The sequence below is a fragment of the Ornithorhynchus anatinus genome, chromosome X1 (genome assembly GCF_004115215.2).
Source record: "Ornithorhynchus anatinus isolate Pmale09 chromosome X1, mOrnAna1.pri.v4, whole genome shotgun sequence".
Lineage (NCBI taxonomy): Eukaryota > Metazoa > Chordata > Mammalia > Monotremata > Ornithorhynchidae > Ornithorhynchus > Ornithorhynchus anatinus.
This window is the reverse complement of record NC_041749.1, coordinates 99,705,459-99,719,903: the sequence shown is the minus strand read 5'-3', so window position 1 is coordinate 99,719,903 and position 14,445 is coordinate 99,705,459. Positions and strand designations below refer to the sequence as shown.

The window sequence follows — 14,445 nt, the reverse complement described above, 5'->3', positions numbered from 1 at the left end:
ATTATGGATATATGCATAAGTGCTGTGGGGCTGAGGGTGGGATGAATATCAAGTGCATAGACAACACAAAAGGGAGAGGGAGTAGGGGAGAAGGCCTCTTGGTGGAGATAATAATAATGGTATTTGTTAAGCACTTACTATGTGCCAAACACTGTTCTAAGCACTGTGGTAGATACAGGGAAATCAGGTTGTCCCACCTGGGGCTCATATTTTTAATCCCCATTTTACAGATGAGGTAACTGAGGCACAAAGAAGTTAAGTGACTTGCCCAAGGTCACAGCAGACAAGTGGTAGAGAAGGGATTCGAACCCATATCCTCTGACTCCCAAGCCTGTGCTCTTTCCACTAAGCCAAATATGCTCTGAAGGTGGGGATAGTGATTGTCTGTCTGATATGAAGAGGGAGGGTGCTCCAGGCCAGAGAAAGGACGTGGGCAAGAGACTGGCAGCAAGATAGAAGAGATGGAGGTACAGTGAGATGGTTAGCTTCAGAGGAGAGAAGTGTGTGGGCTGGGTTGTAGTAGAAAAGTAGCGAGGTGAGGTAGAGGGCAAAGTGATTGAGTGCTTTCAAGCTAATAATGAGGAGTTATTTGATGTGGAGGTGGTTGGGCAACCACTGGAGTTTCTTCAAACATGTCCTGAATGTTTTTTGTAGAAAAATGATCCAGGCAGCATAGTAAAATATGGATTGGAGTTGGGAAAGACAGGAGGCTGGGAGGTCAGCAAGGAGTCCATTACAGTAATTAAGGAGGGATAGGATAAGTGCCTGGATTAAGGTGGTAGCAGTTAATATTCATTCTAAAGCTGGTCACACAACATTCAGGAAATGTACATTTCTTCAATGAATGACAGCGCTCTATAAATTTCAAATCAGTATGATTCAGTAAGCTATTCTTTTTGGTCTCTGTGTGGTGCTTATTTAATTTGGAGATATTCCTCATTGTGAATAGCAAAAAAAGCTGGTCTCTTTCTCAGTTGGGATTTCAGATAAATGAATTTGACTCTGGCATTCTTTAAATATTCACTTTTTCCTACTTGAATATTAGTATTCCAATTTTTTATCAAATCTCCCTTCTTAGCTATTGCCTCTTTTTACTGTTCTTAACAAAAACATGGTGTTTTATTAGCTTATGCAATGCAATATTACCAAATTATGCTAGGTAACACAATAACATTGCAGATATTGCAATTGAACAGGTATTAACCTGCCAATAGCAGCAAACAAATGTGAGTGAAGTTCAGAGAAGTTGCCATGCTGCTTACTAAAAGGTCTGTGAAGATGAATGGCATTGTCATCACATCAAAGTATTGAGTCAGCAATACTGACCAACCACCAAATAAAAGCTCTAACATAATATGAGCAGATGGATCATCGTCAGCAAGACTGGAACACATTACATTACCTGATACTACCATCTCCCAGAATGCAGAGTTTCCACAAATCTCCTGCCCTGAGCTGAAGCAGCCACAGTGGAGTAAAAAAACACCAAGGAACCACAGCAGTGGTGTGAACCCGAGCAGAAACAGCAGGAGATGTTACAGCAGCAGATGTATGTATTAGTCAGAACTGCCTACTGTTCTGAATCCCTGCTGTTGTGTCCCCACTTCTGACAGCCCCAGAGAAGAACTGGTTACTGATTCACTTTGGGCAGCAAGAACATAGAAAAGCTGGGAAGTTCAAAGCAAGTTAAGCTCTGTTCACTTGCTCTTATCTAACCCCCGAGCTGTTTCCATCTTTCAGAAGTTTAGACCTCCCCTTATTCTCACTCACTTCCCCATATTTTACCCCAACCCTCAATTAATGTTTTTTCTCCCTCTGTTCTCAAAAAGTGTCCATGCAGAGGAAAGCCATGACTCAACTCTGCTGTGCTCTCTATCCCTCATTATCCTCCTGCCTCTCTGTCTCTCCTAGACGGTAAACTGCATGTGGGTCAGAGACTGTCCAATCTGCTTATCTGGTGTCTACCCCAATGCTTAGTAGGGTGCTTGGCACATAGTAAACGTTTAACTTATACTTTCATTATTTTTCTTCATTCATTCATTCAATCGCAATTATTGAGTGCTTACTCTGTGCAGAGCACTCTACTAAATTCTTGAAAAGTACAATTCAGCAACAAAGAGAGACAATCCCTGCCCCCAATGGGCTCTTAGTCTAGAAGGGGGGAGACAGACATCAAAACAAGTAAACAGGCATCAGCAGCATCAATATAAATGAATAGAATTATAGATATATATATACACACAAAACAAATAAACAGGCATTAATTATTGTTCAAACACCTTAAACAGGTTGTATGCCAATGGGTCCTCTGTTTCATCAACACCAATTTGCTTCTTACTGTGAAATTTTGCCCTCTCCCCTCTAGCGTTTAGTACGGTGCTTGACACATAGTAAGTGCTTAACAAATACCATTATTATCATTATTATTACTTAGACTATAGCCTAGTGGAAGGAGCATGGGCCTGGGAGTCAGAGGAGCCGATTTCTAATCCCAGCCCCTGCCACTTGCCTGCTATGTGACCTTGGGCAAGTCACTTAACTTCTCTGTGCCTCAATTTCCTCATCTGCAAAATGGGGATTCAATACCTGTTCTCCCTCCTACTTAGACTGTGTGCCCCTTGTCAGAGCTGCTCATTTTGGGCAGGGAGTGTGTTTATAATATTGTTGGGTTGTACTCTCCCAAGTGCTTAGTACAGTGCTCTGCACGCATTATGTGCTCAATAAATACAACTGATTGATCTTGTATCTACCCCAGCACTTAGTACAGTGTTTGGCACATAGTAAGCCCTTAAATGCTACAGCTATTATTGATAATATTATCATTATAATTATATTTTTATCAAGGTCACCAACAACTTCTTTCAGACTAAATCTAATGAGCTTTACTCTGTCCTAATCATTCTCTACCTCTCCAACAATCAATCAATCAAGTAGAGGGCACCACTGATCACTCCTTTCCCCTTGAATCTCTCCCCAGTCATGGATTTGCTGACAAAGTATTTTGATGATTTTCTTCCCCCCTCTCAGGGTGCTCCTTCTCAGTTTACTAGTTCTTTATCCAGCCCAGTTCCCTGAGGGACCTCACTATTTACACTTTTCCTTCCCGAGAAGTGGCTGTTTATCTCTTTCCTTTGTTTGGTGCCTTATCTAGTTTTCTCTCCATTTACACCCTCATCCAATGATCACAATCAAAGAGCATAAATGTGGAGAAAGGAATGGAGACAGCCACCGCAGGAATAATACAAATGCACACACTAAAACCCCAAATCAGTAGGGTGCTGCTGCTAAATAAGAAGAATTTCAGGTTCCTCGGGACTCAAAGTTCAGAACACATCCATAGCCACAGCAAACGCTATGATGGCCTCCAGACTTCAGTGGGTTTTGAGGAGCTCTCCTGCTGTGGGTGTTTTTATCTTTCCTGCAGGAAGAGATGGAGTCTCCTCGATGGTGCTGAAGAGAGCCAGTGTCTGTTCTTGGGTTGGCAGCGTGGCCCCTTGTCTGGTGGAATGGATACTTGGAGCGCATGGCAGCAGTTTTTATCCCTGGCCCGGGAAGCACAGAGTATGTTGGGAGCAGGTGTTGTCAGTGGCCAGAGCGTTGGCGGTAGTTACCGTGTTTCCTTTTCTCAGTCAGTCAGTTGCATTGATTAAGTGCTTACTTTGTGCAGAGAACTGTACTAAATGCTTGGGTGAGGACAATCAGCATTTTGAAATTCTAAATGGAGACAGCTCTCCCATAAGGTGTGTTTATATTACATGTTTTAGATAGGATAGTTTTGGGAATCAGGGAATAATGTTCCAACAATTCATGTTGTCTGTTTGGATAGAACACAGTTCGGTGTCAGTAGAAATGTTTATGCATGTGTGCTCAGACTCCACCAAGGCACGCATACTACAAGGGGAGTATTCTTTAAAAAGAAGCTTTTAAGGAATACAATCCCATAGTTATTGGAAAACTGACTGCATTATGCCCATTAAATCCTTGCCCCAGGTACACAATACAGGTGTACCTTTATTAAATTATTCATTCATTAGTTCATTCAAACATATTTATTGAGCACTTACTGTGTGCAGAGCACTGTACTAAGCTTTTAGGGAGAACAATACAACAATAAAACACATTCACATTCCCTGCCCACAGTGAGCTTACAGTCTAGGAAAGGGGAGACAGACATTAATATAAATAAATAACATATATTTACATAAGTGCTGTGGGGCTGGGAGAGGGGAATAACAAAGGGAGCAAGTCAGGGTGACAGGGCAGAAGGAAGTGGGAGAAGAGGAAAGTGGGACTTAGGGAAGGCCTCTTGGAGGAGATGTGCCTTCAATAAGGCTTTGAAGGGGACAGAGTAATTCTCTGTCGGACTTGAGGAGGGAGAAGGGCATTCCAGGACAGAGGCAGGATGTGGGCGAGGGGTTCACAGTGGAGATAGATGAGATTATCTACAGCGATGGGAAAGTTGGAGGGGGGAGCATGGTTTGGGTGGGAAAATAAGGAGTTCTGTTTTGGACATGTTTAGCTTGAGGTGATGGGAGGACATCGAAGTAGAGATGTCTTGAAGGCAAGAGAAAATGAGAGACTGCAGGGAGAGAGAGAGAGATCAGGGCTGGAGATGTAGATTTGGGTATCATCCACATAGAGGTGGTAGTTAAAGCCATGGGAGCTAATGAGTTCTCTGAAGGAGTGGGTGTAGATGGGGAATAGAAAGGGACCCAGGACTGAACCTTGAGGGACCTCCATAGTTAGGGGGTGGGAGGCAGAGGAGGAGCCCGCAAAGGAGACTGAGAATAAACGACCAGAGAAATAAGAGGAGAACCAGGAAAGGACAGCGTCAGTGAAGCCAAGGTTGGTTAATGTTTCTAGGAGAAGGGGGTGGTCCAGTAAATTATGTTTATTCATTCCGTGGAAAGCCCCACGTGCCCTTCTTTAATCATGCCCCACCTAATCAAATATGTTGATTTGTGGCAGTTTCCTAAACTCTGTCCTAAGATTTGCCCCTGCAGACAGGATCTAATTGGGCTGGAACATCTGCCAGTCATCTGATATAACCTGACAGTGATAGTGGGGTCTTGGATACGGGCCATTACCTTGATTAACAGATGCATATCTGCTCCAGTTTAACAAAAAAGCATCTTTTTTTGAAGTTTCAGTAGTAGCAGTAGCAGGAGCAGTAATAGTAGTAGTAGCAGTAGTAGTAGCAGAGAAGCTGCAGGGCTTAGTGGGAAGAGCATGGGCTTGGGAGTCAGAGGTTGTGGGTTCTAGTCCTGACTCTGCCATTTACAAGCTGTGTGACTTTGGGAAAGTCACTTAACTTCTCTGTGCCTCAGTTACCTCATCTGTAAAATGGGGATTAAGACTGTGAGCCCCACGTGGGACAACCTGATTACCTTATATCTACTCCAGTGCTTAGAACAGTGCTTGGCACTTAGTACACGCTTAACAATTACCATCATTATTATTATTATTCATTCATTCAATCGTATTTCTTGAGCGCTTACTATGTGCAGACCACTGTACTAAGCACTTGGAATGTACAATTTGGCAACAGGTAGAGACAATCCCTGCCCAACAACGGGCTTACAGTCTAAACGGGGGAGACAGACAACAAAACAAAATGACCAGCGAGTGACACATAGAGATGGAGAGAGACAGAGACACACAAAGCAAAAGAAACACAGAAAGAAGCACAGAATCCAAAAGAGGGAGCAAGAGACACAGAAAGAGAGACACAGAGATAGGGACAGAAAGACACAGAGAGAGTTGAAAAAAGTGATACAAAGAGATCCAGAGAGAAAGAGAGACAGAGAGAGATGCAGAGAGGGAGACACACAGAGAGACAGAGTGAGAGACATAGAGATAGATAGAGACACTGATGCAGACACAAAGAGACAGAGGAAGAGAGAGAGATACAGAGAGAGGGAGACAGAGAAAGTCATAGAGACTGGGACAGAGAGATGGGGAGAGAGTGGCGAGAGACACAGTGACAAGGACTCAGGGAGAGATAGAGATATTGAGACAGGGACACAGAGTAAGATGCAGAGGCACAGAGAGGCAGAGAAAAAAACAGAGACATGGACAAAGAGAGAGATACAGAGACATGGACAAAGAGAGAGATACAGAGACAGGGACAGAGAAATATAGAGATTTCTATAGTTTATATTTTACAGTTTTCATTTCCTGAAGCTTTATTACAATCCCTCTCATTCCCAGTTAATAGTGGATCATACTGGATCACAGAGACTCGAGAGAGAGGCAGAGAGGAAATACACACAGAGAGAGATTTCTACAGTTTACATATTATATTTTACGGTTTACATTTGCTGAAATGTTATTACAATCCCCCCCACTACATTATTCCCTGGTAATATTGAGATCATAATGAGACACAGAGACCGCAAGAGACAGAAAAATATAAATAAGTATGCTCTCCTAGCCCCACTGCCACTATCACCTCTATGAGAGGGTGACAGAGAGGTTGCTGCAGGAGGGGTAAAATCCAGGCTCACTGTGGAATTTCCCACTTCTCTCTTCCTGGGCTCTTCCACCTTGGTCATTAGGTTGGTGACAAACACTGTTTGAACAATTTAGACAATGGATGAAGCAGCAAGAAACTTCAGCAGCTTATCCACTCATCTCAGAGTACATTGCCTATCAACATGGTGACTCTTCATAAAGACTGTTATCCTTTGCGGAACACTTCTCCCAGAAGCTCCTCCTAATGGCCTGGTTTAAGACTTTGCCAGGCCTATGGGGTGCAGGCTGTCTTTAACTTTTTAAAAGCATTGCTAATTTGGAAAGAGAAATTTCAGGCAGTGATTTGATGAGAACAATGCTAAACCAGTGAATTTTGCTTAGTGGCTCTGACTGTTTTAGTTTGACCCAAAAGACTTACACAGTGTTCCTCAGCAAAATGCCTTTGCCTTAAGCCAAAACAAAATCTAAGCTTTCAATGTGGGAAATGCATTTCAAAGGTCAGAGAGAGTCAGTGCATTCTGCTTCCTCCTACATATTTTTGTGGGCAAGATCTTACCCAAACTGCATTGGAGAGGAAGGAGAGGGAAAAGTAGACATTTCACCAAAAAAAGGCAGAAATCAAGAGTATTTTAAAAGAAAGAAAAATCTATAGTGCTATTAGAGCATAGGGTAGGAGATGTTAGACTACCTGTTCTTTCTGGACTCTGAGAAGAAGAGATGCTGAAGGTCTGTAGACTTTATTCAAGCATTCAGTAATCATGGAAATATCTTAAAAATCCTTAAAATGATCTTTCTGAAGCAAGAATGCAATACTGAAAATCCCTTCATTTAAGATCAAATCAGAACCCTGGATTTTGGAATGATCTTTGACTCTGCCAAGAGAATTTTTGGTACCAGAGTAGAAGAACATCTGCTATATATTCTTTTATGGCTAAAACTCAACTCCTCCACTTCCATCCTTAACCTACTCCTCTTCCCTTCACAGACAGCACCACCACCACCCTCCCTGTCTCAGATTTCTACAATCTTGGTGGCATCCTCAATTCCTCACTGTCTTCAACTCTCACATTTTGTCTGTCACTAAATCCAGCTAGTTTTTCCTCTGTCAGAGATCCACACCTTCCTCTTTATCCAAATGGCCACCACCATGGTTCAGACTCCCATTATATCACAGTTATATAAGCTTCCTCACTTATCTCCCTACCTCCAGCCATTCTCCTCGCCAGTCTATACCGCATTCTGTATCCTGAAGCATCATTCTAAAATATCACTGAGAACATGTCTCTCCACACATAAAAAAAAAATCCAATTGCTACTTATTTCTCACAGCATCAAGAGGAACTTCCTGATCATTGGATTTAAGGTTCTCCCCCAGTTCTCATATTTTAAGAGCTCTTCTCACCTGCTTTAACTCGGCTCTTATTACTCTTTGTTTCTCTCAAGCAAACCTTACTGTGCCTTTTCTGCCTGCAACCATTTAGTCATCCCCTGTTCCTTGCTGGGTCACCCAGGCAACACAGCCATGCCCATTTTCATAACTGTCTTCAGGAGGTAATAACCAAATAATCTCCACCCTCTCCCACTAGATTGAAAAGTCCTTGAAGGCAGAGTTTGCATCTATCAACTCTATTGCACTCTTCCTAGTGCTTAGTGCAAAGGTCTGTATCCAGTTAATTGTCAATAAATTCCACTGATTGAGGCCCATATTTTGTCAGTCCAACAGCTGTCTAGGTTTCTGCACCTAATCTTAGCATTTTTCTATATATAGTTTTATGCTAATTACTGATGTATCTTTACACATTTTTGTTACTAAGAGTTTTAGCATTGTTCTTTCTCCTGCTCCTACTTTTTAAAAAATAATTTGTGCATGCCTACCTTCCTCAATTAGTTTTTTCAAGTTTCTTAAGGGTAGGTATTAGCCCACCATCACCGGTGCACACAGACAGAGGGACACAGAGGGACACGGAGACACACATAGAGATACAGACTCAGAGACTCACAGAAGGGACAGTGAGCAAAGGAGACTGAGAAGGATCTTTTGAAGATACAGTTAGAGAACCAGAAAATTTCTCTGTCCACAAGCTCAAGGGCAGATGGAGGTTCTAGGAAGAGATTGTGATTCACCTCGTTGCAAGAGTCAGAAGGTTTTAAATATCCAATATACTTCAAATTCTATGTAATTCCGTATGCTCCTGACCTTATTCATAACCTGAAATAGTTGTTTTGTATATTTACTTCAAGGTTAGAAAACCTTTGCGGCATTTGGATATTATACAATATTAGAGTAATCCCATGAGCAATCCATTGTTTCCTATTGTGGTGCTACCTGAAGGAGTTGGAATAAAGTTGAATTATTCTAAGACAATGCTCGAGAATATTTCTTCCAGAAAAAAGATAATAAATCAGCTTTTCTGTGAGCTGTATCACTTCTAGGCCTTCAGTCTTAGAAAATATAAATCTTCCAATGATTGTCTAAAAAAAACAAAAACTTGAGTGATTACCTACCCTTTTCATTGAATTTTGTCTTGTCTTATGCTGTCAAGTTGTTTCCAACCCATAGTGACACCACGGACACATCTTTCCCAGAACACCCCACTCTCCATCTGCAATCGTTCTGGTAGTGTATCCATAGAGTTTTCTTGGTAAAAATACGGAAGTGTTTTACCATCACCTCCTTCCACGCAGTAAACTTGATTCTCCACCCTTGACTCTCTCCCATGCCGCTGCTGCCCAGCATGGTTGAGTGTTGACTTGTAGCAGATTGCCTTCCACTCTCTAGCCACTGCCCAAGTTAGGAATGGAAAGGGTAGGCTTCTGCTTGACTGTCTGACTCTCCCTCCCGTGACTCGTAGAGTACTGGAAACTCTCCTGGTGCGACCAATAAGATATTAGTTGTTGAGAGCTATGAACCAATGACACCTAAAGAATATGGAGCTCTATCAGAATTTTTGAACGATTCTTCTTTTTAAAAACTTTTCACTTTAGGGACACCATCTCTCTCCTATATAAACGTTGCCTGTTTTTAGCTTTCATTTGAGATTGAAGGAGCTGAAAAAAATATGGTTAGTTTCTGTATTATGCCCTATACCCTGTGGCATAAGCAATGGATCATGATCTCCATATTTTGGAAGAAATCTGCCATTCTTCTGTATTTAATTATGGTTTTATTGATCCTACAAGTGGTGCCCACAGATAGGCCTTTCTTTTTTATGACTTGATGATGTGCTACTATCTTTCGCATCTCATTTTAAGTGTATTCTGGTAAACCTCACTTCTTATGTACTTGTTTTATTCCAGAGAAGAACATATGGGCCTGTATTTCTTTAAAAGAGTCTTTATGTGCCATTACTAGTCACTTCATGACAGAATTTGGATAGGATTCTTGTTTGTGACTCAGTTTTTGCTTTGGCTCCTGCCAAACTCTTCTTCCCAAACCAGCACTAAACAACAGGATTTTATAAACCTTGGACTTTATAGCAGTGGTCATCAAATGGCTTAATGGGAATAGTCATAATGGTGTCTGAAATGTCAACCAACTGACCAATGTTTCTGCTGAGAGCACGTTGGATAGGTCACACTGTTTGGTGAAATGGGGAGGATATTTCTAAATGCTGTTAAATTTAAAGTAGTCTCAGTGGAATGGATTACATTAAGCCATTTTTGCTTTCTTGTTCTTAAGCAGTACTTGATGGAGTAAAAATCTAAGCCTTTTGGTTCCTTGCCTTTTTGACATTATTCATGTAAAAATGTTTCAGAATCTAGAAAAGGATTGACAGAGGGTAGAAGGTCTTCATTGATCTTACCACTGCCAAATCCATTTCAGTTATCTCAGACTAGGCAGAAACTCAAGATGCTGTGTCTTATTAATCTAATGGTCTATGATGCAAAGTGAAACATTTAAAATAAGCCTCATTTAAACCTAAATCACCAGAAATTATGCCTATTTCAAATGCTCCATTTTTCTATTCATAATCCACAATTATTAAAAACTGATATTATTAAAACTGTGTGTAAACTTTTAAAGTCAATATTCAACTTTAATTACAAGCTAATATTGCCTGTGTTAGAGAAAATGTGTGTTTAGAAGTCTTCTAAGAACTGGTTTGCTTTTCGTCAAATAACAAAAATCCACTGTAAGGAAGAGCATGAAGTATTACTTTACTAGATAATGTTGCTTAGTTTTCTGTGAATAGTCTATACCAAGCTATAAGACCTTCAGTTTATAATCAAAATGTGATTGGTGTTAACAGGAGTGCCAAGCACTGACAGAATGACATTGAGAAAATCCAATTCATTGCCTTTTAATTTTGCTCTATTATTTGACTTCTCTTTATCTCATATTGAGATAGTTGAGATAACAGAATTGTAAATATAGCATTCTCTACTCTTAAAAAACTCAAATATTCAGATTGGCTAATCCATTATTAGTACTGAATATAAAACAGACACAATGTATTAATTTTGTTGTTTCTAGAAACATACTCTGCCTTTTTGACCCACTAAAATATTCATTTCAGCTAACGAAAAGTGCAGGTCACTGTGAATGTTAAAGTCCAGGCCACAGGTCTACAAATGATGATGCCCTGTACTTGAGGCTGTCATCTTTGTACGTGCAATTTGAAAGGACAAATTTCTGTTTGGAATTCAACATTGGTGGGATTATGAATAGGTGTGCAAAAGACTGTGATTTATGCAAGCAGTGGACAGATTAATACAGGTAACCTTCCCATGGCTATTCCTATAATGGACATGATTTGTAGACTGGTTTTTATATAAGTTCCTTTAGCTATGACCACCCAGTCATGGTCCATTCCTGTCCCCAATCCTTTAGCTTTGGCCAGGGTAATTAGGTAGGGCAGCAAGGCAAGGAAACACTATCTAACCTTGGTTTTACTGACACAGTTAACAGCTGGTTTCCCCTTACCAATGGGGCCTATCCTTCTCAGTCTCTTTAGCCTGCTCTTTACTCTACTCTCCATCATTTAACTCTGGGTGTCCCTCAAAATCTATTCTGGGTCCCCTTCTCTTCTCAGGTGATATTCAGTCTCTTGGGGAACTCATTCACTCCCATGACTTCAACTACCCCTTCTATGTGGATGACTCTTAATTCTATCTTGTGAGCCCCCAACATCTCTCCTTCTCTGAAGTCTTACATTTCCTTCTTCCTCCAGAACACCACTACATGGATGTCTTCCCCCCACCCCCCGGGCACCTCCCCCTGCACCCCCGGTGACCCCCCCATATCTGGAGAATTCACCAGGGGTTCTCAGCCAAAAGAGCCCTTGAAGTCACTTTAGGAGTGCAGGGACCCTGGTCAGCCACTGGTCCTAAAACCTTCCAGTTCTCCTGTTCTTCTCCTGGTGCTTTTGGGGACCTTTTCTACTCAGGGTCCCCTAAGTTCCTGCACCTCTGCTGCTGCTGCTGCCGCTACTCTTTGACTGATCCCAGGCATCTCCCCAAAGTCAAAGAGCCTCTCAGGGCTGCAGGAAGCTTGTGGACAAAATGCTTCCTTCTGTGCCTGCAGCTATCCAGGTCCGAGAAGCAGCGTGGCTCAGTGGAAAGAGCATGGGCTTGGGAGTCAGAGATCATGGGTTCTAATCCTGGCTCTGCCGTTTGTCAGCAGTGTGACTTTGGGCAAGTCACTTAACTTCTCTGTGCCTCAGTTACCTCATCTGTAAAATAGGGATTAAGACTGTGAGCCCCACGTGGGACAACCTGATCACCTTGTATCCTCCCCAGTGCTTAGAACAGTGCTTTGCACATAGTAAGCGCATAACAAATGCTATCATCATCATTATCACTTGGGGCTTCCCCTCCAGTCCCTACTACAGGCAGACACCAAGATCTGAAACCTCAACAATATTTAAATAATATTTAAAAAGAAAAATAAAGAAAACAAATCTAGTTCATACTGCCTTTCCCTGGATCTACTACTTCCCTCTCCAGGACCTCCTGTACTTTCTTGTAGGGTTCCCGGGGCATACGTTTTTCTCGCCTCTCAGGGGCATAAGCCTCACTCTTCCAGAACCCTGGCTGCTGGACTCAGAAGTTGCAAGGATCTTCTCTGATCTCTCCCTGTGCCCTGTGTCCATCCAAAGTCCAGAGCATGATCTCTTCCCAAGTCCTGCTCTCCCAGGCACACAGCTCACTACCTCTCACTTCAAGATGGCTGAGGGTCTTTGTCTTTCCCCAACCTGAACCCTCTACTTCCTCCCTAGTCCTTCTCCCTGGTTTGGCTAAGTATTCATGGAGGGACACCACAAAATGACTCTCCTGGCTTCCTCCTTCATCTCCTAAGTGTGGAGGCCAGTGGAAGGCCATCACACTCCACTTCAATTTGTCCAAAACTAAACTCCTCATCATTCCTCCAAAATCCTCTCCTGCACCTAATTTCCTATTGCTGTTGTCATCAGCACCCTCCCTATTTCTGAAACCCACAAGTTTGCCGGTATCCTTTACAACTCTCTCTCTCTTTCAGCCTCCATACCCAATCTGTGGTTTTCCCTCTACAACATTTCCAGGATCTGCCTCTTCTTCTCCATCTCCAAACAGCCACTATACTGTCTTTTCCCAGCTTTACTACTGCATCAGCCTCCTCACTATCTCCCTCCCATTACTAGTATCTCCCATTTTTTTAGTTCATACTTTACTCCCCAGGTAAATCATTATTCTAAAATATCATTCTTCACATCTCCCCAGTCCTCGAAAATCTTCATGCATAAAGAAGAAATGCCTGACCATTAGTTATAAGGTACTAAGTCAACTGTTTTCTACTTATCCACACTCTTCTCTACACCCTAGCTCTCATTTTTCATTTCACTCAAACTAGTATACTTACTGGCTGCCATCAAGGTTAAAAATGGAAGTTTTAAAGAAAAAAAAGTACTGTAACATACAAAGTGAGTGTATGAGGGTTGTCTGGGGAGATGGGGAAGGTGACTTTGTGGTGCATAGAGGGGGAGGGAAAGCAGCTAGAAAAAGGTGAGGAAGGGCTGGAGGGTGGAAGGAAAGGGAGAGGATTTAAGTGAAGTGTAATTTTTACTTATTTGTGTGACTCATCCATCACATCAAGTTTGCTTCTGGAATGGATTATAACCTATAACATGGCAAACCTATGGGAAAAAATTACTTTCCTCTTCTTGCACTCCCTTCTGCATCACCCTGAATTGTTCCCTTTATTTATCACCCCTCCCAGCCCCACAGCCTTTCTGTATGTATCTGCAATTTATTTATATTAATATCTGTCTCCCCCTTTAGACTGTAAGCTCGCTGTGGGCAGGGAATGTGTCTGCTTATTGTTATATTGTACTCTCCCAAGTACTTACTACAGTGCTCTGCACACAGTAAGCACTCAATAAATATGATTGAATGAGTGAATGAATATAATACTCCACGACACAATCATTCATGTACCACCACTTTACACTCCTTTAAAGTGTTTAGTTCAGTGCCTTGTTCACAATCAATGCTCAATAAATACAATTGATTTTCACAGAATATAACCCAATTGTATTATGAGATATGACTGTAAGTAGATTGTCATTGAGACATTAAGTACATATAGAGTTTGGCTGAAAAGGATTTCAAATTGGAATATGCATTTGAAAAAATTTTTTTTTGGGTAAGATCTCGAAAATGGACACCGGGAAGAGAAAGAAAAGACTAGCACAAAACTCAAGATGTATGACCTCAGAAAATATATATGAGGATTTGAAATATAGTTTTCCCATAGAAAATTCATGCAGCATTCTTTTTCTGTTTCCTAAGATATTGAAGATTTTGAAACCAAATCAAGAAATGCTGTGTCTGTCAGAGAGGGACAAGGAGTGGTTCTTCTTTGTGGACCACCACCACACTTTGGAGGTATGGTAAGATTTTCCTGATCCTGCATCCAAGCAACATTAATGTCATGGTGCTATTTTATAGAAAGTGGTCTCTGCTAGGGAACAAAAGCCAGTGACTTTTCAGTTT

General features: G+C 41.6%; 1 protein-coding gene across 1 annotated transcript in view; it reads left to right on the top strand.

Annotated features, from left to right (window-relative positions):
* Positions 1 to 14,445, top strand: part of CNTN6 (contactin 6) — a 361,761-nt gene that overhangs the window by 180,341 nt on the left and 166,975 nt on the right. Inside the window, exon 5 of the mRNA XM_029049898.2 lies at positions 14,242 to 14,337. Within this exon, the coding sequence (XP_028905731.1) occupies positions 14,242 to 14,337 (96 nt within the window). The remainder of the gene's footprint in view (positions 1 to 14,241; positions 14,338 to 14,445) is intronic.